The 24984-nt window shown below is 41.8% G+C and overlaps 1 protein-coding gene across 1 annotated transcript in view; it reads left to right on the plus strand.

Moving 5' to 3' along the window:
- The window catches only part of POU6F2 (POU class 6 homeobox 2), a gene marked incomplete at both ends in the record, with an annotated part of 451154 nt that overhangs the window by 183264 nt on the left and 242906 nt on the right, over positions 1 to 24984 (plus strand). Inside the window, 2 exons of the mRNA XM_082662333.1 lie at positions 15240 to 15331; positions 18350 to 18578. Coding sequence (XP_082518459.1) covers positions 15240 to 15331; positions 18350 to 18578 — 321 coding nt within the window. The remainder of the gene's footprint in view (positions 1 to 15239; positions 15332 to 18349; positions 18579 to 24984) is intronic.

Consider the following 24984-nt stretch of genomic DNA (forward strand, 5'->3'; position numbering starts at 1 on the left):
ATTTCAATTTTACAGATGATGAAACTGAGCAGAGAAAGATTAAGCCACTTGCTTGAGGTCCCACCTCTGGTGTGTGGTGGAGACAACGGGCAATCCAGCTGCAGAGTCTGTGCCCCTCCCCAAAAGGCTCTGCAGCTCCCTTACTTCTCTCCCTGGGGCCAGCCAGACACTGACAGGTCTCCTGATGGAGGTGTCACCTTGCCCACCTACTCCACCCCAAGCCCTTACCACCCCCATCTGCAGACCCAGCTTTCTCTCAGAGAGGTAGAAGCCAAAGACTGGGGGGGAGGTCTCCAGTATTTACAGGTCTCACTGCCATCAGTGTGTAGGATGGATGAGAGACAGGACAGATGGGAGGTATGGCGACTGTGTCCATGGTCTGAGTGACAATGAGGGCAGCTGAAGCAGAGAAGGGGAAGCGGTCAGCAAAGCTGGAGTGCAAGATGTGGGACATGGTGTCTGGCTGTCCCTGGGGGTGAAGCAGAGGGACCAGGCAAAGAGATTTGCTTTTGGAGCAAGTTAGGAGGAACCTGAGCTTTTGAGAGGGGAGATGCTGAGTTTTTTTGGACTTATGGGAAATGTGCGGTTTAGAAACACTGGGCAAGAACTCAGAGTTTTTAGATGTGGCAATTTTGATTCAGTCGTCATCCTCCTTGTCCAGTCTTCCTGCATTTTTTTTTTTCCTGTACCTGAATTCATTCGTGGATATTGGTGCATATGTTGGATTTTACAGGCTCCTCTAAAGGGCGTCCTCTGTGGTCACATGCTTTCCTCTCTCCTTCTTTATCAAGATCACTTGTGATTGGTTAATCATATGTCAATGTCATTTATAATAATGCAGCGGTAATAACTCATAGTGACAACCAACTTTGTTGAGCATTTATTTTGTGCCGGCCACAATGCTGGGCTCTTTTCATTCGGTAATCTGTTTCCCTATCACAAGTATAATACAGGTGCCATGACTATCTCCATTTTGCAGCTGAGGACACTTGAGATCAGAGAGGTCGAGTAACTTATCTAGACTCACACAGATAGCACAGGTGAAGCAAAGATGAAAACGCAAGTCATTCTGACTCTAGGCTGTATTGTCGGAATATTACAGCCTGGCACACACCGGAGGCCTTGGTGTCGTCTTCCTGAACCCAGTTTCACAGACAAATCAGACAAGGCCAATCTGACCAGGATGGATCAGGACAAAACCAAGATCACCCCATAGCCCGTCTGAAGACAGACAAAATGAGAACATTGTCCAGACCACAAAATGACCAACTATTCACCCATCCTGGCTAATATGAGTGAATATTGCTCTTTTCCCAATTATGACTTTAACCCCACTCTCTCTTTCCTATCTTCTCACACAAGAACTATTAGAATATTCAATCATAACATAGCTCTGACTTCCAGATAGAGTCCAATGCAGAGCAAAGCCCCACTTCTTCAAACCCTCTTCAGAGTCACTCAACACAAGCCCAAATCTATGTCATCTCTTCTTACTGTGATGCCCCATGGTTCCCCAGGGTGTACATTCTCCCTCCTGTCAATGAGTCTATAAATCAAGTTCGACTACATGGTGGTCCTTGGCTGAAGCGTGTAGATATATCTAAACACTCCTCATTCTACACATTCTTAGATTTGCAGACAGTCCATAGATTTGCTAACAGTGCAGCTTGGACCCCAAAACTTGACCACATGAGGGTTTGAATCCCAGCTCCTCTTCCTCCTCCTCCTTTAAAAAAAATCAGCTGTGGATGTATGTCTGTTACTTAAATTTTCTGACCTGAGTTCTAATATCATGGGGCTGGTACGAAGATGAAATCAGATGACATATGTAGAATATTCTAGTCTGTTGCCAGACTGATGCTCTACAACTGTTAGTTTCTTTCCCCGATCCCCATTTTTTTTTTTTTTTTTGCGGTACATGGGCCTCTCACTGTTGTGGCCTCTCCCGTTGCGGAGCACAGGCTCCAGACGCGCAGGCTCAGCGGCCATGGCTCACGGGCCCAGCCGCTCCGCGGCATGTGGGATCTTCCCGGACCGGGGCACGAACCCATGTCCCCTGCATCGGCAGGCGGACTCCCAACCACTGCGCCACCAGGGAAGCCCTCCCCGATCCCTTCTTGATTGAACCTATTTCTTCTAAATAAGGCATTTTATCATATTCCAGTCATAAAAGTCTGACCCACCCAATCTTGAGGATATTTAGAGATTAAATGTAAAATTTCCAGTTTATGCTATTGCTTGTTCTCTGTGCCATAATTTATAGATATATAAAGGCCAATGAGTACTAAAGTATTTTATTCATTCTGAGATACACAGCTTTCCTCCTCATAATTTAATGTGACATCTTAAAGGGAAAATTTTAGGATAAAAATTGGGATGTGTCATAATCAGTGTCATGTCATGGTTTAATTAGCAACTTGTTTTCTTTCTTAGTGCAACATAAAATATTCGTGAATTTTACATCTGTAGCATCCTAGATTTGGTATATATTTTTAACTGACTGGACAGCGCTACTTCCACTATGTCACCTTTTCACTATTGAGTTAGCGGTTGGCTCTGTTTTCTACTTCAATGCGGACGCTACCGTTCTAAAGCCAAATGTAAACTCAAGAAGTAGATTTTTAAAGTATTTGGACTTAGAACCTTACCGTTATAATCTGAGTGCAAGTCATGTTTCGTAGGCATAATTTTTATAATGAGCTCTGACACAGATCCAAAAATAAGTTAATATAACAAATGGAAATTGCTATGCATTTGATCCTATCATATAATGGAGTTAAAATAATGATAAAAAAACAATCTGAACAAGTTCTGTGAAGCTTTTGTTCTATTTGACTTTAAGCGGAACAAAATCTTCTGAACAAGAGGACAACAAAATAATGCTTTGCTAAACGGATAAAAGAATATGACCTAAGTCTATTAGTGATAGAACACTCTATGAATGCACTCAAGTTAATAGCATCTTTTAGCAATAGATACTTTTTCAATTACAGTAATGCTAAGAAATAAATAGGCTAAGTGAGAGAAAAATGGTCAGAGACACATGAATTGGACTAGTTTGGCTGGTTGGTTTTTTATAACCAGTTCTCGGTGGGGGTGGGGGGTGCGGAAATCTAACCAGCAATCTATTGATGGGTCATTAGTCTGAGTTTTTATATTCTAGATCTACTTAATCTTATTACAGATGCAGCGTTTCATTACCCCATCTCCAAAGAAGGTTTTGCAGCACTTGGCATTTTGTACACAGTGAGTTTGTGACATCCTTTTCTTCCTGCACAATCTTGTGCTGTCATGCTGTCATAGAAGCTTCATTACTGTAACGGCTTGCTCACTAGGTGTGATGGTACAGTTTCATGCAATGTAATTCCTCTGGGGGTATTTCCTTCCTGTCCTTTGCCGAGTTCTAAGTGACCCCACTTTCACCAATCTTTAGTTGCATGCAAGAGTGATTGCAAATTCTACCCTTTCAGAGTATCTGTGTAGAAATGCAATTTTATTTCAACTTTAAGGGGTTTAAAATTTTTATCCCCCCTTTTTAAAGTGGCACTCTGGCTACTTTTGCAAAGAATGTGGCACTCTCAGGGTAAATAACTGAAATAGAGAGGCCAGACTCTTATCTTCATGGGCCCTCACCATGGAAAAGCAGAGATATGGGTATGGAAGGAGAAAGTGTCAGGAAAATCATCATAAATCACAGAGCAAGGGTATTGGGCTACATCTGGCATCAGTTTTGCTGTGTTTTAAAAAGGATAAATATGCTTCCCTTTAAGAATGTAGGAACAGCACTTCCCACTGTGAACCTCTTCACTGGGAGTCCTCCCACCGGGTTGCACGGGGTGAGACATGCTCCAGGGTTATTACTGTGATTGAGAGTGTGCCTCTTGAACGTTTGCTTTTCCTACATTCTCACCTGCCCCCGCCTGACTTTTGTGAGAAAGGATGTAACAGTCCACTGCCAATGTCTGCTAAAAATTGGGCGTTTTAGGTGCATGTACACTTTAAATGCCACCCAAGGGAGGAAAGGAAGGAAGGGAGGGAGGGAGGGAGGAAAAGAGTTGTAAACTCAAAACCAGTGCTTTTCACACTTTACTGTGAGTATGAATCACCTGGGGATTTTCTTTCAATGCAGATTTTGATTCGGTGGGTCTGAGACCCAGGTGGGCTGAGACCCGCAGGTCTGCCTTCCTAGCAGGGTCCCAAGTGGTGCTTATGCTGCTGGTCCAGAGATCACATGGAGACCCTAAACTAAATCCGGCTGTCATTCTGCTCATTACGAACATTATTTTAAAGGAGACCGGAGTGCTTACTTCTTAGGAACTGGTCAGGATATGGCTGGGGAAAAAGTGGGGCACAGGAGAAGCCTGTCTCCTCCCATCATGTTCCATTTTCCTTTTTCCATCACCCACCTCCCAAACCTGAAAACTAGAGGTCTCTGGAGCCAGGGTTCACTGGGTACAGAAGAAAATATCCCCAAAATACAATTTCTGTCATGGTGTGGGATTTATTGTGTTCTGTCTCCCTGGAACATTTCATTTGATACCTAGGGTCGTGTAAGTGTTGGAGTTGGATGGAATTTGGTTCAAATCCCAGTGCTGTTGTTCATTAACTGTGTGACTGTCGGTGAGTTGTTTAAGCCGTTTAAACATCAGTTTCCACAGCTGTAAAAGGAGAATGATAATCCTGATAACACAGGGCTTCTTTGGAGATTTAATGAGAAAATGTAGACAAAATACTAAACAAAGTGTCTGGCCCATAGTAAGCATTTGGTGAATGCTTATAAAATATTTGAGCAGTGGAGCAGTCTAGCTGATGCAGATGTGGGCCTTCCATCAATCGGATAGCCTGGGATATAGTCATCTCTGTCACTAACTAGGTATGTGAGTAATAAAGCTTAGTATCCTGTATAAATGGACATAATAATCATAAACACCTTACAGGGTTTTTGTAAGGGTTGATAATATATGCAAAGTAATTAATGTATTACTTGGCACATAGAACTTTATATATAAAGAAAATTATACTGATGTCTCTACAAAAGGATAGGCAAAATAGGAATTATTTATTCAAAAGAAGAAACATTTTAGGAGTGTTTGGTCAGATATTTCTTATGCCTGGAGGAGTGAAAGGAGAGGGCTGCTGTGATTCCTCAAATCCTACCAGGTTGACCAGAAGCTCCTGAATGCTCTGTGACAAACCAGTGTCCCTCTGCAGACACTGGGCAAAGGGAGAAGGAGAGAAAAAAAAAGCAGACACTGGGCAAAGGGAGAAGGAGAAAAAAAAAGTCCGATGCAATGAGTTTTTCATTAGTCTGAATTGCTTCAATTTAAAGGATTTTCCTTTAAACAGAGAACACATTCTTTGGTATGGGAGAAAGGCTTTAAAATACCTTTGTTGTAGGATCGTGAGAGAGCATGGCAGTTTAAAAAAATGTTTTTACTTGGCAAAATGAAATGCCGAGATCTTTCTATTCGCATGATCATTAACGGTCTTCTTTAACTGGACTGCCCTGTGAAGTCTCAAAGTCTGGGAAAGTTAACAGTCTGTGATGATCTAATCACCTGCTCTTCGCAGTCACCGCGGATCGAGGGCCACACGCTTTCTGCATTGAGGGTCTCCGAGATCTTGTACCGCGTATGTTATCAGAAGCGACTGTACCCAGAGGCCATCATTTCCAATTGAAATAATGATTTCTTCCATTGTGGCTCACGGTTAAATCATATTCTGAACGTCAAATCAGCAGCCTCCTTGCTGCTGAAAGGTTGTGCAGAGTTCAGACCTTTTGAAGGCATGTAGGTCTTGGAGAAGAGGGGAAACATACATCACTGTGGTTTCCAGCTGACTTCAGTCTAAGCCAGGAATTTGAGCTCATGTAACCGCGATGCAGCGCTCTCTATTTCACCCTCACCTCCTTCTCAGACTTGGGGTCCAGGTATCTGCAGGCTCACCTTGCTTTATTGTGCTTCACTTTAACATGATTCACAGTTACTGCATTTTTTTTTCTTTTACAATTGAAGGTTTGTGGCTACCCTGTGTTATCAGATGATGGTTAGCATTTTTTAGAAGTATTTTTAAATTACGGTGTGTACACTTTTTTAGACGTAATGCTATTGCACACTTAATAGACTACAGTATGGTGTAAACATAACTTTTATAAGTACTGGGAAACCAAAAAATTTTTGTGACTCACTTTATTTGCTTTGTTATGGTGGTCTGGAACTGGACCCACAGAGTCTCTGGGGTCTGCCTGCATTGGGGGCTGCTCAGCTAAGAACCTCAATAAACTGAAAACAGTTTAAAAACTCATAATGAGACTTTTGATGGTGCAGCTCTGTAGGTCTGGGGGGCCTCAAAGAGAGCCTTGCAGATATTAGATACAAACTCAAGTGTTGCTATAAGAGGCTGGAGGCTGGGCTATTGCAAAAAGAATCACAGAGACCTCTACCCTACAGCTTGTCACCCCTGTTACTATAACGAAGGTAAGAAAAAATGGACTAGTTCCCCTCCCTTCCGCCTCATCCTCCTACCCCAACACACACACGTGCACACACACGCGCACACACACACACACACACACACACAATTTTAAAGCAGATTAGTTATCAGCTTTGACCGTTTTTCAAGCATATTTAAAGTCAGTTCTCAGTAATTCTTGCATGTTTTACCATGGGTAGGTAAATTGAGAGGACCTTAAAACTAGGTCCGTTATTCCACCTGAGAGTGTCTTGATCTCATCCCTTTGTTGTCAAACTTGGCAGCTGGTCAGGAGGGAAAAAAATCTGTGTTTATTGTTAGTGAAAGTGTAACATTGTTAGTAAATTAGGTCTACAACTGAAAGAAAAGACATCTTTTCTATGATTTTTCTTTTAAGGAATTCATGCCTTGTCTCCCCATTTTAGGGACAGGTAACTGAGAATGGATAGAAAACAAAACAAAATTTTATCTTACTTTTCCAGCAAATGTGGTCACTGATAATAACATGATGATTTGTAAGTTTGGTTTCTTGTTGGGGAAAACAAGCCATGTCTAAATTCATCTATAGATATAAACACTCTTATCAGAATTTACACTGATTTGGAAGATGGCTCTCAAAGAGTTGTAGGTTTACGTGCAATTTTTAAAACTTGAGGACCCTTGATGAGAAGGTCCCTTGCGCAGGGCCTGCTTCATGGGCCATCAACCACTGCAGGCACACAGGGCTCGCCACCCAGCAGGGTCCCATGTTTGGAATTTAAGGCTCTGAGGTCACCATCTTGAGATTCTTAATAATTTATATTTGAAATTGTGTTTTGTGGGTCAAGTCCAATGGGACGACAAGAGCGTGGGGTCAGAGGCAGGGAGGCTTGGAGCCTCTGGCGGTCCAGTCACTACCTCCCTACCTCTCAGGACAGGGCAATTCTCAGCCACCTGCTCTCTGCCCTGGGTGCCCCAGGACCCCCAGAAGCTGGAGTGCAGCTGTCACCTTCTCCCTTCTGCCCTTCTCAGTGTTCTAGACTCAGGTGCAGAGAGAGTCATAGAATCAGCACGCAACTCATCCCAACCAGGTGTCCAGCGCAGCCCAGCAAGGAGGCTGCAATCCCTCGAGTCCACCCATCTGCCGTGGATTAAGGCAGCAGCCCTGGGGAAGGGGGATATTGACTTCCCAGCCCCACGTTAGGGACTTGCACTTGCATTTGGCACTGAGCCCCATAAATTATGTAGCCAGCCCTCATGTAAATTTGAGCATAGATGAAGCGTAGAATCAAGCTCCCTGCATGGGCATAAAAACACAGGGTCTACACGACCTTTGTGTCCAGGGGGCCCGTAGCAAGGTCCTATCAGTAGGCTGACAGCAAGGACTTCATCCCTGGATGCAGTGCAGTGTTGAACGTGGCCCCTAGCAATGACCTTGTCAGAGGAAGTGTCCATTTCCTGGGAGAAGTGTGTTGATATTAGCAAAGCTTCTTAGATCAAGAAGGGCATTTTAAAAATGAGACAAATCATTTTCAGGTGGTTTAAAATCTGTTTCTAAATTGTTTCAGCACACTCTGATACACATCTCCAACATTATAAGAACAAACTTACCTAAACAACAACGTACATACATAATATATACGTACACACATATATGCATACATACACACACGCCAAGGCCCAGAGCTGACCTGCAGGAGATACAAAGGTGAGTGAGAAAGAATCTTTGCCCTGAAAGAATTTATACTCTTGTAGACACAGCAGTGCTCAAGCATTGATGCGGACCCCAAAGCTCTCCGCATGCCAACAGTGTGTCGTGGAATTTTGCTTAAGTATATTTGATGACTGTCTCTTTTTTCATCTCTTTTCTGAGAGGAAGCATTTACAGAAATTGAGAACTTTATTGGCCTGGATATCACAGGAGTTCAGCTCTGCTTTTATGAGATGGATGTGAAAACAAATGATAAAAAATTGCTGGAGGAAGACTGAAGGGAGATATAGGAAATATTGAGAGAAAAAAACGTCTTTAAAGGTTTCCAGAGCACACATAGACTAAGTCTACATGGAGGGCTGAAGCAAATGCTGAATAATTTTGGTAGATATTACAAAAACACCTTCAGATAATCAAGTCCAAATAAAGGATTTTGGGGGTTTCTTGTTCTGCTTTATCTAGATATCTCGAATCTCCCTTTGACTTTTAATGCTTATGTACAGCCTTTAAATAAAGATCAGCATTTAAAACCACCGAAGAAAAAATAAAATAAAACCACTGAGGACCTAGATCCCTCACTCAAAGATAACTGGATTTCCCTCCATCAAAGGCCAGATAAGTCACCTGCTAGAAGAATAAAGGAATCCATTCTTCCCATTAATGTCATCAGACACTTACTGTTCTACAGGCCTCAATGGGTGAGGTTACAAGTACTTGACAACAGAACTTGCAAAAATGCACAAACCCTAAGTTAATTAATGAATGTTTAATTTTCAAGTGTGGCTTATCTCTTTAGAGTCTCCAATTCCACCAGGGGTCTGTATAGTGTTCTGGACGTAAATACATGTGTGGCCAGTATCATAAAGAAATCTCAACGGGCAATAAAAAATGGCAGACAGTGGCAATGACTTTGAAAAGATTTTTATGGACACCTCCACCCCCTCCTTGGCATTTAGTAATCTTGAAGAAATTGAAAGAAAGGGAAGTTTAATTTAGAGGGGTCTTCTGCCCCACTTAGCTGGGTTCACATGCCCAACATGAAATAATAATGCATTCAACTGTCCATCTTATAATAAGCAACCTCTGCCTCACCTCACTCCCCAGTGAAAACAGCAAACAGTGGGTAGGAAAGGTATAGATACCAGAAAAAGCTGAGGGATCCCTGTGACCTTCTTGTGATCGTTTGTGCTAATGCATAGTGGACAGAAACCCAAACTCTCCCTCTGAAGAATCCATTTGTTAAAAATGCATTGGTCGTTAATGAGGGAATCTCATGCACTGAATATTGGAGGATGGCCAACTGAAAGTGGAACTGGTGTATTCCGATGAGCCATTCATATGTGCAAGTCTGTTTTCTCCTCAATCTGCCCCAGCCCTTATATCCTCTTTGCAAAGGCAATGGGGTAAGGATCCAGAAAGGAGTATGCCCTCTCAGGATTAAAAATGTTCTCTTTGTTTCTTAAAATGACTTATTTGGAAGAGTCAACTCCAAAAAGACAGGTGTGGGCACGGGGTAATGGTGGAGGGGGTCGCATTTAAAACTCTATCCTGGAGTGCACATCTGTTTCACTCTTAGAGTTGCTAAGAGGTACTGAGTCTTGTTTGCCTCAGTTAATCCAAAACTCTTATACAAAAAGAAAATTGTTTTAATTTGCAAAGGAAAACTAACTTACTATGAGGAATGCAGTGATGGTCATTCAGGAACTCTGACCTTGACTTGGTGGGGGGCAGGGTGCAACTTCAGAGGCTCCCCCAATCAGGAAGTTACTAAAGAGAGGAGCAGGGGCCTAGGGTATCAGTGCCCCCACGCCGGCTACCTAGATAGTTCAGGCTCTCCAGAGCAGAGAGAGCCGCCAGCAGATTTGCAGATTTTGCATACAGGATCAACACTGGAAAGATGGTGTCGAATGAACCAATGCTCTGACAAGCAGGCATTTTAGCAATTAAAATTAAGTTTCATTGCAGTGTACCAGCTGAACTCCTAATCACTCTTTCAGTGTCTCCAACATTTATGACTTATCCTTTCCTTAGCAGACTTCTATCAGGGGTCCCTGTGTTTACAGAAGTGACTTCTATTATATAGCTACTTTATTTTATTTTATTTATTTTAATTTCTTGGTCATCTTATTATTTACTTTTAAATTAAGCACTCAAAAATTAAAGCCCAGGGCTTCCCTGGCGGCGCAGTGGTTAAGAATCCACCTGCCAATGCAGGGGATACGGGTTTGAGCCCTGGTCCGGGAAGATCCCACATGCTGTGGAGCAACTAAGCCCATGCACCACAACTACTGAGCCTGCACTCTAGAGCCCGTGAGCCACAACTACTGAGCCCACGTGCCACAACTCCTGAAGCCCACGCACCGCAACGAAGAGTAGCCCCTGCTCACCACAACTAGAGAAAGCCCACACGTAGCAACGAAGACCCAACACAGCCAAAAATAAATAAACAAATAAATAAATTTATTAAAAAAATATTAAAACCCATTAATACATTTTGATAATGGAAAAAAACTGAATGAAGATCCAAAACTGTAAACGTTATAGAAGACTAATACATTTACTTTTCAGCCAACAACGTTCATTAATTGCTACTGATAAAGCGAGAAAAGAAATAAATGTAATGTAGCTATTTTAAATTTATTAATGATCCCTTTTATTTATTTATTTTTGGCTGCATCGAGCAGCATTTGGAACTTCCCCGACAAGGAATTGAACCCGAGCCCCCTGCAGTGGAAGCTCAGAGTCTTAACCACTGGGCCGCCAGGGAAGTCCTTACGATCCCTTTTAAAATCAGTTTTTACTCCTTGAAGTACCTGTGAATATTACAAAATAGATGCATCTGACATAGATTGCTGAACTAGAAGGCCACCAGGATTACGATGGAAGAATGCTCCAGGTAGAGGAGCTTGGAGGGCCAAGGGAGTAATGCTGGCTGATGACCCATCTGCTGTCGTAAAACTAATTGTACATGGCATCCTCAGTGCAGAGGAGATTCATACTTGCCTGAGCAGCATGTAAGCCACTGTTTTTTCCCCATGGTCTTCTATCACCAGTGGAGTTTTATAAAACGTACACATGAGCCACCCTCTGGATGCTCTGAAAGTAGCCTCATGAGGGATGTGAACCTCTGTGTGTTCAGGAAGCGCCACAGACCATTCTGATTCATAGGCCTGGGTAAGAGCTGCTGGTCTAAGCTATGGTCTGGGTGAGAACTTGGGAGCAAATTGCCAGTATCTTTGTGCCATATTACCTGGTCATGCTACCAGGGACTAAAGGAAGGATTATCCGTGCACATCTCACTTCAGAGGCTCTTTAAAGACCTGACCATTTAGTTCAGATCCAAACATTTATCAGATGGTACAGAGCACACAGTTAGGGTGGTGTGTGAGGAAACACGGACAACACACATCGCCATGGGCGTTTGTGTTGAGTTACTTGGGGCAGGTAAATATGATGGGCAAATCAAATAATGCTAAATATTGTATTAAATATAAATTAAATCTTTTTAACTAATGGTAGTCAAGAGAAAGAGCACTTTTGTGACAAGCATGCACTGTTCCAAGACATTTACAAATATATGTGCTCATTTAATCCTCACCATAGCAACCCTATGAATGACATAGTTATTTTCCCGGGTTTTTACAAGAGGAAGCTAGTGTATATATAAGTAAACTGGAAAACCAGCCCAAGTTCACCCAACTAGTTAAGGGGCAGGGCTAAATCTCAATGCAAGGAAAGTTTCAAATTTAAGAGTGCTTGCTTTTAACCTGTACACCAAACTGCTTTTAATATCTAAATTGGAATAGATAACTAATAAGGACCTACTATATAGCACAGGGAACTCTACTCAGTACTCTGTAATGACTTATATGGGAAAAGAATCTAAAAAAGAGTGGATATATGTATATGTATAACTGATTCACTTTGCTGTACACCTGAAACTAACACATTGGAGTAAATCAACTATACTCCAATAAAAATTTTTAAAAAAACCAAAAGATCAGAATTACAGTCGAATTTGCTAAGAAGCTAATAATTTAGAGATAATTTCCAAAGTTTATGCTAAATAAGAGTAACTAGTGAAGTGGATGCCCATACCTATTTTAAAGGAATTATACCAGCCCCCAATTAAAAGCACAACCTCTATTTCCATTGAGTGAATATTCAATCAACGTGAATGATGCCTACATTAAGAACTGGGCATAAAGCAGTAAACCAGTGAACACAGGAGCTCACAGTTGCTGCCTGAAAAGCCTAGACTCTTAAATTCAGAACAGGCCACAGAGAGCTTTCTAGGCTTCCTTGATCTCCTTGATCTCCTAGCATATTTCCTAGGACCCTGATCAGGAGGAACCTGCCCAACCCACTTAAGTTCACATTTTCGTATTTGTGCCTGTACCTAACCTCAAATTCTCTGCTAACTTACGGCTGAGTGCTGCTTCAGAGCTCTCTGAAACTCTTAGCCAATGTCATTTATTCATTCTGATTACTGGATCCCCCTTCTGGCTCTGAGAAGGCCCCTGATTTGGGAGCCGCCTTATGACCCAGACAGATTAGTTTATGGTCTTACAAGGTTAAGTGTGATACATGTGTTTGGGGAAAATGGAGATGTGCATTAAGAAGAAACATTACTTTTTGATCCAGGCAGGAGAGCATACATAATCTCCTCTAGAGCCTGTGAAAGACTTCATTTTACACATGAAATTGTGTAGAATTGCCCTGGACTGCACTGAACATGGTTTTTGAGGATAACCAGCCTCAAAACAAGCTGCTGTGCACTGGTGAGAGCCTCCAGCAACAGAGAATAAAATGTAAGCAAATGTAAACTGTGTCAAGTTACAGGTAACAAAGACACAATCTTGTTGACACAGTGCCTGGATGGGACAGATCCCAAACATTACCATGATGTGTCATTAGGAACAGAATCAAAAAGTGAGCCTGGTATGCATGAAAGAAGTATGAGACAGAAGGGCCTGGCATAGTATAAAAAATTTTTTTGATTAAGATATATGTTTTTTAATTGTGTAAAAAGATTTTTCTTTCTCTATGCATTGTCAAAGTTTTTCACAGTCAGACATAAAAATCCATGTCTGGCAAGCATAAAGAACAAACCAATTTTTTTAAAACATTTTCATAAACTAAACCAAAGCAGATTTTTAACCATTTGAGAATTTACGTTAACTGACCAAAAGATCACTTTGGGACCTGGTTAGCTCTATAAAAGTAAAACTCTTTTGAGAATTCTAAGGCAAAATAGGACTTGGGTCTGTAAGAACTGAAGTTGTGAGATTTACACTGCATAATGCACCTCCCAGTTTAAAATGCCCTGCTACTCAAGCATGATAAATAAATCAAATATAAAAAATTTAGAAGAAAGGTCTCCTGCATATTATGGGAAAATTGTGGGCATCTTATGATGGGCCATCTTACCCTTGTTATTAAATGACAGCGATCATTAAAATGCCAAACGTATTTTGACAGAATTCACTTTATAAAATGTCAGCAAGTCTGTGTTTTTATTAGTTTGTTCCAAATCAATTTAGAAATTTCAATAGAATGCTTGTAAGTACTCCCCAAGCAATGTCCATTCTTGACTTTCGGCACAAAAAAATATTACAAATTAATCAGATTTTCAGATTTCTGCATAATGGCTTTGCACATTTATTGCTTAATCCTATTATAAAATGCTGTTATGATTGACACGCGGCTGTGGAGATAGAAGTCAATTGAATAATATGTAGCAGTCAATTTTATTTGTAGCTTAATGTGCTGAAGTGTTTTTCTCCACATTTCCATTATTTATAAGTCTGTCCCTTTGGAGAATATATAGAAGAATTTTTTTTAAATGAGCTAATAATACCTTCTTTAAAATTTATAAGTGTGACAGAATCATATCTTTTTTTCTTGGTCATCCATGGCACGCCAGTAAACAAGGTTTGAATTGTCTTCCACTTGCTATTCATAGGACAAACATCAGGAAAGAGGATCTTGTTAAGGATGGCTTGGAATTAGATTTCAATCACCAAGAAAACAAAAGCTACCAACTAAGACCCCTCAAAGATGGCTGCTAGCTTTGTTTGCTTCTTATTTATTTATATATTTATTGTTACTGCCACTGTATCACCTTCTATGGTTTGTCCTGAAACAAAGCACATGAGCACACACAGAGAAACAATAATGTTTAAGAAAGTTTGAAAGGTCTGCTGTTTTGGTGGAATTTCATTTTTCACGCTTTAGCATCCAACAGGATTCTAGCAAAGGAAGTACATTATTGTCTATGCTCACCACAGGGGGGATCCCTGGGGGTAGTGTGGGGGTAAGTTAGCACCCAGGAAATTTGCTTAGGGAGATGCATGTGTTTTTTAGGACATAAGGAGCCACCAACAAGGACCTACCGTAGAGCACAGGGAACTCTACTCAGTATTTTGTAATAACCTATAAGGGAAAAAAATCTGAAAAAGAATGTGTGTGTATATATATATATATGTATGTATAACTGAATCATTGTGCTGTACACCTGAAACTAACATGACAAAGTAAATCAACTATACTTCAATTTTTAACAAAAGAAAAGAAAAAGTCTTTGTTTTTAGGAAAACTCATCCATAAGATTCGGTACCTGAAGTGTGTATGGAGAAAGGGCTTAAGGGTACGAAGCCATATGAAGGGATAATATAGATGTGCTTGGTCGTGTCTGAGATCGCGCTTTCTCTGGCTTTGGGAAATTAGATTAGCTGTTGCCCGCCTATGCATAAAGGATGCAGTTTCCCACACCGGGGCCATGTTGGCACACCCTCTGCAAACTGATGTATAATGCAAGCCTATTAGTGCGACTGATGATGGTGTCACTTTCTCTGCTGTCACAGCCTTCTCCCTCCTAGAATGACTTGGTCCATCCCAAACGTCCGTTAGCATAATGTATGCAGTTGACAAGTGATTTGAGCACTGGGGCTATTGGTAAAGCACTCTGGCATATCATCTGTGCCTTAATGCTATGTGACATCACAGGAAAATGGGGTCATGGGCAGTTCCCATTCTGGATCTTATATTAAGGGTGCGTTTCTCTTTTGAATTCCAGGGGCCAGAGGAAACCCGGCGCTGTCAGACCCAGGCACCCCTGAACAACAGCAGGCCAGTCAGACCCACCTCCCGTTCCCGGTTGGGCCACAGGTCAGTTATCTCTCAACTGCTGCATGTAGGATGGTTTAACCATATAAATAACCAAATAAATAATAGTGAGTTAAAACCAATTAACTCCAACAGAGCAAAGACGGTGATAAATTTTTGTATGGGAAACTATATGGCTACATTATTTATTAAATACCATCAAGAAAAAAAATGTTAGCAGAACTCTTCTCTCTTTTTATTTATTTATTTATTTATTTTTTGCGGTACACGGGCCTCTCACTGCTGTGGCCTCTCCCGTTGCGGAGCACAGGCTCCAGACGCGCAGGCTCAGCGGCCATGGCTCACGGGCCCAGCCGCTCCGCGGCATGTGGGATCTTCCTGGACCAGGGCACGAACCCGTGTCCCCCGCATCGGCAGGCGGACTCTCAACCACTGCGCCACCAGGGAAGCCCCCTCTTCTCTCTTTTTAAAGGGAATGTTGGTTTTAATAATTTGGAAACATTTTTTCTTCTTAAAACCCACTATAATTGTGCTTTTGGTTATCATGCAGTTTTCTGGAAAGTAAAACTTTAATGACTGGAGTGTGAAGAAAATTAAGTTATTTCAACCTTACTATAGCCGTTTTTGAAATACAAGATGTGATTTAATACAAAAAAGTTAATGCAATTTTAATGCAAGTTCAGCTTATTGGGTTTGACAATACTGTACATCATATATAGCTCCTGCATTAATAAAGAAATACATTCATTGTTTTTTAAAGTCCAGTATTTGTTTTTTGCAGCCTGGTATGGTTATATGGAGATGTACAACACAATTGTAAAAGGCTGGGCTTTTTTTTTTTTTTTTTAAACCTCTGTCATTTAGTGTGAAGTTCTCAGAGTTCACCCACTTTTATAGAAAAAGAAGCTGATCCTTGAGCCTTTCTCTCTCTTTGGTTGTCATTGTGATTCCAGGAAATTAATCACTTTCAGCACTTTAGGGGTCATCAGTTGCAGGCTTGAAAACCCAAGTTTAGAGCTTGAGTTGGTCTTGACTTTCTTGTTCCAGCCCCCGCCAAGTCTCCCTATGGCCTCAGATTCCAAAGTCCATCTCAGAGCACGAATGCCTCTGTGCTTCAGACAGAAAGCTTGGGTTGATGCCTGATCTCTTATGGAGACTTAGAGGGAGTTTGACTGGGCATCTCAGAAACCAGCTTCTGAAGGCCATGCCCTTTCTAATTTCATGCTCGTGACATTGTGTGTGTGTGTGTGTGTGTGTGTGTGTGAACATAGCAGGGGTGACAAACTCCAATGCCTCCAGGTTAGAAACATAGCACGACAGACCCAGACAGTGAGAAGCAGGGGACACTGGGACAAAGTGGACAGTGGATGCCCTGCTGTAAGCCCATGAATTCAATTAAAAAAATGCTGCAGGCCCCACCATCCACATGTGTGGCCTGCATACAGTCTGAAGACTGCCCATTTGCCTTCCCTTTCATCATGGTAGCACTACTGGCAGTGATATGATGCCAGCAATCTGAAGCTTATGACTCAGCCATCCCCCATTCTTCAAATAAAGCCACCCCCTTCTCCAAATCTGTTCTGTGTATTGAGAGGGAGTAAAACATGGGCTCTGGAGCAGCCTGGCTGGATCGGAATCCCCCCACCCCTCTGGATATGTGACTTTGGACAAGTAACTAACTCAGTATGTCATTGATAGGACATCGGAGTTCATACACATTAAAATAGTGCCTGGCTATTAAATATTGGGCTTTGTACTATACCTACACTGAGTTACCTCTTACTTTATAGAATCATTCTGTGTTAAAAAAGTTGAAACTCCCCAATGAGAGTTTTTTATCGGCTCCTCTAGAAGAAAAATGGGCATGGGATTAGATCTTAAATGGCTCCTGCAGGGGTGCAATGAAAGTCCCGGATGAAGGATGCTAAGATCAGTGACCCTTTCAGTCATCTGGCCTGGTTGGACAAGGAATCCTTCCTACATCATCCTGAAGACCCCCACCTGAGCTCATACCTGAGCTCAGATACATCTAGTGCCCAGAAGTGCACACCTATGTGGCTGCCTTTCCATATCAAACAATGGCTACTGGATAGTGGATGTAAACATGTGTTTTTAATGTCATTTTAACAGGGCAAAGAATGTTAGTGTAATAACAAAAGACATTGTTTAAAGCTTTTCAAATTTATCCACATCAAATATTTCTGTTTTTTTATATTCCTTTTTAGATCTTGTCATTATACATATATAATTTTACCATTTAATAATGATTTGATCATCATCACTTGCTTAATTATTATCCAGTTAATTTTATATATTCTTATAAACATTTTCTGTTTTTCTAGATGTGTCAGAATGATCCATTTTAAAGACTACATAATATCTTACCAAGTTTAGTACTATCAATATAACAAACTGTTTTTCAACATTTATGTATTTTAAAATGTAATGTATATTTTCATTCATTTATATTTTTTTAAAAAATGGTGTCTTCAGAAGCATACCCCAGGAGTATATTCTAAGTCAAAAGGGGATGAATATTTCTGTAGCCTTTGATACGGATTCTGCTTTCCAAAAGGTTTATGCCAGTCCGCCTGTCCTAAATCCATATAATGGTGTCACTACAGACTTACCAGCGTTGCATAAGTCTTTTGCATTATTTTTGCTAATTTAATAGATGAAAATAGTATTTCATTGCTCTTTTGAACGAATAAATTCCACTGATTCCAATGAGTTCTTTTTGGAAAAACAGAATAAATTAGAGAGTTTCAAATATATAAAAGTAGGATCAAGTGAAAATCCATGGAAGAATAATATATGTGTAGGGTATTACTTTGAAAGGTATTTGAGCTTTCCAAACCAAATGAAATTTTCCAAAAAGATTAACGAAATACAATTTCAATTTTTTTCCTAGAAGTCAAGCTTTTTTTTCTGGACTAGAACATGTCTCTTTGCAACTTGTTCAGGAACTTTCTGACCCAGCTTAAGTAGAAGAAGAATGCTCTAACAACGCATGTCTTGGTTCCACTGGAAAGTGAGCTGGGATTTTGTGTTTCCTTGCAGCCACTTCTGACGGCCCAGCAGTTAGCCTCTGCTGTCACCGGTGTGAGGCCGGGAGGCACGCCGGCTCTCAGCCAGCCTGTCCTCATCCCCTTCAGCATGGCCGGACAGCTAGGAGGGCAGCAAGGGCTGGTCCTCACACTGCCCACTGCGAATCTCACCAACATCCAAGGGCTGGTAGCGGCAGCTGCAGCCGGAGGCATTATGACTCTGCCACTGCAAACTCTACAAGGTAACCCACCGTGTCTCTGTGTCACGTAGGGCTCCATCCACTGGCCCGTGCTCTCTGAAGTGGACAAGTGCCCTGAATGTTGAATGTAGTTCAGAGCTGCTTCCACCATAAAGGCTATGAAAGGCTTATGTAGGAAGCAAAGTTTTCAAGGTGTCTGTGAACCCTGAGTTTGCTCAAGCCATGGGCTTTATCAGTCCTCATGTCTTAATATTGACTTGAAACCTTTCAGGTCTTCTGGAAGCATTTATGAGCAATCATTGCATGACACATCAAAAACTTAGATGTAAAATGATTGTGATGTTATTTGAGGACCTGAATTATAATCTAATGAGTTCTTCACTTTAGCCATCTGCAAAGAAAGGTTAGACATTGCTTGTTTGTGTGTGAAGTGTTTGGAACATTTCAAATACAAGGTATCATTTGGAATAATTAACTTATTATTTTTCTTACTAAGTATATTTTAGTTATAATTATTAAACAAAATTTATGTTATTTGAGGTCATATTTTGTAATGAGAAAAATAGACATATATAGAGCTCTTATCTTATGTAATCATGGGCATATAATAAGAGTTGGACTCTACTCAGGAAGAGTAGTTCTCTTGATATCACGAAGGTTTTAACTTTTCTTTAAAAGATTTGGTAACACTGACTGATAGACTGATTACAAAAGACTGTCAGAGGAAGAACTATTATGATGGAGAAAGAGCTTGAATATGATGAGGGTGCCTAAAAAAAGGGAAGACAAATTTATTTAGGACTGGTCAAAGAGGTTGTTTTCTCCAGTGATATAAATGTTAGCAATTAAATTTTTTTTTTTTTTTTTTTTTACAGAGTGAGAGTTTGGTTGGGCAAGTTTTCATAATAACAATTTAAAGTACTTTTTTAGTTGGTCATAAGTCAGGGCTCCTTATAACCTATTAAAATGGTCAGAGTGTCAGTCCATAGATTAAGGAATAGACCAAGTAAGACCTGGTTAACTCTTGACCCAAACTTCTTTACACGCCCTATGTTTTAATATCCCACCCATTGTTGCCACTTCTTGACTTTCACTTTAATGTTTAAAACAAAGTCTCTCTTATACCATTAAGTTGTGCCAAGAAACCTGCCATTCATAAATCATGCATGCCTGGGACACGCTAATGCACAAACTTTGCTAGTTTCAAATCTGAGAGTGCCTGGGAAACCAGGATCTCAAGATTAAGCAAATAAGGCAGGAATAAACAAGGTGAAAGCAAAAGCAACAAAATGTAGGGAGAGGCTTTTTAATGTAGGTGGATGATGAAATCTTAATGAAGAAACGGGCATTATCAAAATGCAGGCTTCCATTTGGAACATTTGCCCTTATGGGAATATTGAATGTTATAAATAAACATGAGCTCACAGAGCTCCTAGGTCATGAATTAGTCCTGCTTGGTTAAAGTGGATGCCAAAGACAGAGTCCAAAAGTCCAGGTTTGTTATCTCTTTATTAAGGTTTGGTGTTCTTAGGATTTTAGTACCTGATTATTTTTAAGGGTTCAACATGAGTGACTGGTCCAGTGTGGACTTCCATCAAAATTTTCTCTCTTTTTTAAAAAAATATCAAATTTGGTATTAGTTTATAGTTTGGAATCTGGTTCTTTTTTTGGCACTTTGGTTTCAGAAAATGAATCCTAATATTGGTATCCTGAGTAAGTAGTTTCAGTAAGAGTACTAGCTCTTTTTAATCCCCTGGTGCTTCTCACACAATTTCCCTATTGGCCTCATCTTCAGAAGAGTATTGGAATTGATGGTCAAGCTCTTGTCTACTACACAAGCACAAGGGGCTATTTCTCCCTTTGTCTCCATCTTTGAAATTTCAATGATGCTGGAGGCAAGTCAGGAGGTCATTACGAAAACACCTCCCAGCTGCAAGTCAGTCAGTTATAGGAAAAGCCTTCCTAGTTATTCTTAACCCTCAAGCTCTTCCTCCAAACACCTTTTTTCTTTGATATCCTTATGAATGAATCCCAACTCCTAAATTACTGTTACGGTCCAGGAAATTTCTCCCTTCCAGTTTCCTTCAGCTTTTTGTTCCTTTCATATCTTCCCACATAAGTTCTTCACCACCCAGACCTCCTTAGTCTGAAAAGGGACCAGCCATCCTGGTTTGCCAGGGACTGGGGGTTTTCCTGGGGCCTGTAACTTTCACCGTTGAAACCAGCAAAGTCCCAGACAAACTGGAAAGAGATGGTCATCCTGCAAAAATTCCAAGGGCAATAAGGATGGGAATCAGCGAAACGTCTCATCTCTGCAAGGTGTCCAAGATCAGTGTCTGCCACCTGAAGGACAATGCTGATCCGTCATCTTTTTGGCCAGCACACAACCCGAGGATGATCTCACCGCCTTTCAGAAACCTACTGTGGCCCTTAACAATCCCCTTGGCCGCGTCTGCAGCTTGTGTAGCTCCCCAGGTTATGTCATGGAAGGTAGTGGGACTCAGGATGGTGGGTGATGGCGGGTGGCCAGGAAGTCATCTGCAGGGGTCCTGATTGACTTTGAGACTGAGCCAGTCCTAGGAGTCCTTGAGTCTCATCCTTTTTCAAGGGTGGTGTTCCTGTAAATGGGTTATAATACCTGAGAAGGAGTCCTTACACAAATTTATACAACCGGCAGGGTAGAATGCTCTGCCCCCTCCCCATGGCCTGCTTCTAGACAATGAAAATGGAACCTCGGTCCAAGGCTTTTAAGAATCTTTTAAAACAACCAGTAAGTCTGCCCACCTATATAATAGCTAGCCCACCTTCTCGCGTGATTTTACAAGACAGATTTGATTCGTCAGTGTGAGGGGGAGGGACTGAATGTTCAACACTTCTGAAGTAGGACCTGTTTCCATAGGAGGCACTTAGTTCTGGATGGTTCCCCTTTTCCTCATTGTGAAGCATTAAGATTTTATTCACGAAATAAGTCTGCCAACTGGAATTGTCTTTGATTATTCCCCAACTTTCCTGCCCAGTCCTTCAACCTATGCATCCTTCTAGCTCAAAAGCCACAATTTTGCTAAGAACAACAACAAAAAAAATGGCATCAGTTTCTTAATGGCTTGGAATCCCAGGAATAAATTTTCAAGTATCTTCCTCTTTACTAAAGGGCTTGAGAGCCGGTTCATTTATGTTCCGTATCAAGTGACATGGAATAGCTCTCAGAGCCTCGGAGGCCGTGATCCCTGCATGTATTTTAATGAGCACTACTGACACGTTACACGAGAGCAGCTCCTCTCTGCTCAGGCAGCGGGGGTCCCATCTCAGTCTCCTTCTCTGTGCATGGTCCCCAGACCAGCGGCATCAGCATCTTACCAAGGCTCCATCCCAGACACCCTGAACAGAATCTGCGTTCTTAAAAGGAGGCTCCTATGCACACTCAAGTTTAAGAAAGCCTGCTCCAAGGAGCTTTTTCAAAATTCATTTGGCCCTCCCCCACTATCTCCAGCAGCGTCCTCCAGACTCCCAGCATCTTAGGGTCACCAGGAGCCATGTGACTGTGATAAGCACCGTCACTAATTCTCCTGATCTCCCTCACCACCCCAGGCCTCTAAATGATGATAATGACCAAAAGGAATAACTTATTTGAGAACGTGTCCGCTTCTGTCAGGACAAGTATATCCCCAACACCAAGAGGTATTCCCTTGCATAATTAAAACACAGGGAAGCCCTTGTTCTGAGATTTTATCCAGGAAAAACTTTGCATCCTGAAAAAGAGACCACATAGCCCTGCAGGAAACCTGTCTGCACGAGAGAGAGAGAGACAGAGAGAGACAGAGAGACAGAGAGACAGAGAGAGAGAGACAGAGACAGAGAGAGACAGAGAGACAGAGAGAGAGACAGAGAGAGAGACAGAGAGAGACAGAGAGACAGAGAGAGACACAGAGAGACAGAGAGACAGAGAGAGAGACGTGCACTGCTGTCTCATCAATTATAGTGTCTTCTTGTAAGGAAACAGACAGGAGTGAGGAGTTAGAAATCTCACCAAATCGTAGAAACAGCCCTGCAGCCCAGCCTCAGGGAGCCTGGGACAGGTTTGGGGATTAGAGAGTCCAGCAGAGTCCAGCCAGTGAGCCCACAGGCTGCAGGCTGCATCATTGTCCCCTCTGAGCAGGCAGGCACCTATCCCTGCTCCCAGGTGACTGATAACCTGTCTCCTCTCTTCCACGCCTCCTCCTGTGACTCTTCTCTACCAAGTTGGTTGACTTTCAGCTAACCCACAATTTTGGTTCACTCACGTTCCATTCTGTCTCCTTGGAGTCCATGCATCTTCCCAACTCGTGAACCTCTCAGGAACTCTCCATTGCTATCTCTCTCCATCATCTCTATCTTTACCCCATCTCCACGTCTGTCTAAAATTCAAACTCCCCAAAACTCACATTCCTGTCAGGCTGAGCCTTTTCATTTTAGGCTGTCTACCTGGTCAGACTAGAGCTTGACTGCCCATGTTGAAGTCCAATCAGCTTTAATTTGGCCGGGGGGCATGGTGGGGCAGAGCCAGGATGACGTGGATCTCCTGTGGTCTGAATTTGGAGGTGCCAAAGCTGGAGTCTTGGTTTTGAATATTTTAAGGGAAATCTTTGGAAGTCCTGGCTGGGGTGCAAGCCTAGAAATGCTCTAAACTCAGATAAGACCTAGAAATAACCTACTCCTCAACACCCTGTGTCCTTACCCGAGGTGGGTGTAGTTTTTGTGTTCTCTCCTCTCTTACCTTTGCAAGCCCTTTCCCCTTCCAGGTAACTCCCACCGTCACTACTCGGGGTCCCTCCATTCCTGGGACCTTTGTCTGTCCTGTGCTCACAAGAATTTAGTTTCAGGTGCCTGTCAGTAAACCCATACCTGTAACATAAGATTTATTATGACCATAAACCTCAAAGAAAGAAACTGACTAAGGTTGCTCTGTCACATATTTTATAAACTCCCTTAAATCAGTGTCTCCCATTTTCCTTATTATTTGAAAACACAGATAGCTGTACTAAACGTGTAATTTGCAGTTGTCCTAGCGTGGGAACAAGATTGTTATTTGATGTGGCAAGATAAAATCCCCATTATGGAACTCATGCAAATGTGTTGGAGTTTTGGCCTTTTTTAGATGTAGGCAGCAAATGTAGATTAAAAACAACTTACACACAAGAGACAACAACAGCAAAGGGCTTAGTGGGGCAGCAGAGGTGTGTCAACTTCTAGGACAGAAGATTCAGGTTAGAGGCTTTTTCCCATAGCACAGGCCGAGATAACCCACTTATCACTGCGTGCAGTGTAAATGGCGAATATAAATGTGCTATGTAGGGGATTTATATCAAAGTGTGAACATTCCAGTTAAGTCAAGCATAACATTTAAATTAATGACCAAAAATACGTTAGAAAGTGCTGCTTACCCTGAACGGGGAAAAGCAATTAGGTTAAAGGCAAGTTGGAAAATCAAGGCCAAGGATGATTTTCCTGCCTTTAGCGGTGGCAGGAAACCTGGCATGGTTTTCTCTGCCTCTCCAAAATAAAGTCTGTAGAGGTTGAAGTATGTAGGGATCGTTTTAGGGGTTAGGAATTTCATGTGCAAGAGACATTACAGTGCCTTTTTGTTTGTGTTGTTGTTGTTGATTTCATGGAGGTATCCGTTTACATGCAATAAATACATGGATGTTAAGTGCACAATCCCATGGGTTTCAATAATTGTTTTCACCCATGCAAACTCCACCCACCACAATCAATACAGAAAACAGTTCATTATCCCCAAATGTTCCCTTGTGTCCCTTTGTAGTCAGTGTCCTCCTTCCAGCTAGGCAAGCCCTGATCTACTTTCTGTCATTATCAATTAGTTTTGTCTGTTCTAGAACTGCATATAAATCGATTCACATGTATGTATTCTTTGGTGTCTGGCTTTTCATGCTCAGCATAATATTTTTGAGATTTATCCACGCTGTGGATTTCAGCAGTTTCTTTTCATTTCCCAGGATTGTTCCATCGTAAGAATGTGCCACAATTTGTCCATAGCCGTCCCCACATCCCAGGAGGCAGACATCGAGAAGTCCCCTCCCCTGGGGGGAGGGAGGGGTCCTCCAGTGGGCGTTTCTTGGAAAACACCCTTGGCCACGGTTCACCTTGGCCCTTGGCTACACCCCTGGGGAGATTCTCCTCTGTCCGTTATCTTTCTTGGCTACATTTGAAGAGAAAGTTGAGGAATATACCTTTCTTTGGGGGCTTCCTCAGTTCATGCACAGCTTATGGAAGCTTGGGGGCTGAAGGTTGCTTGAAGTTTCCAACAGTTAAAGATTTGTGGCTTTTTTGGGAATCTAGTTCCCTCAGAAACCATGAATGCTTCTGACCTTTCTGCTTCCAGTCAGTTCCATGTGCCAAAGTTTCTTCTAAGACATACATCTTCAGTCTAATTTATTTTACTTTCTCAGCC

The sequence above is a fragment of the Grampus griseus genome, assembly GCF_964374135.1.
Source record: "Grampus griseus genome assembly, chromosome: 9".
Lineage (NCBI taxonomy): Eukaryota > Metazoa > Chordata > Mammalia > Artiodactyla > Delphinidae > Grampus > Grampus griseus.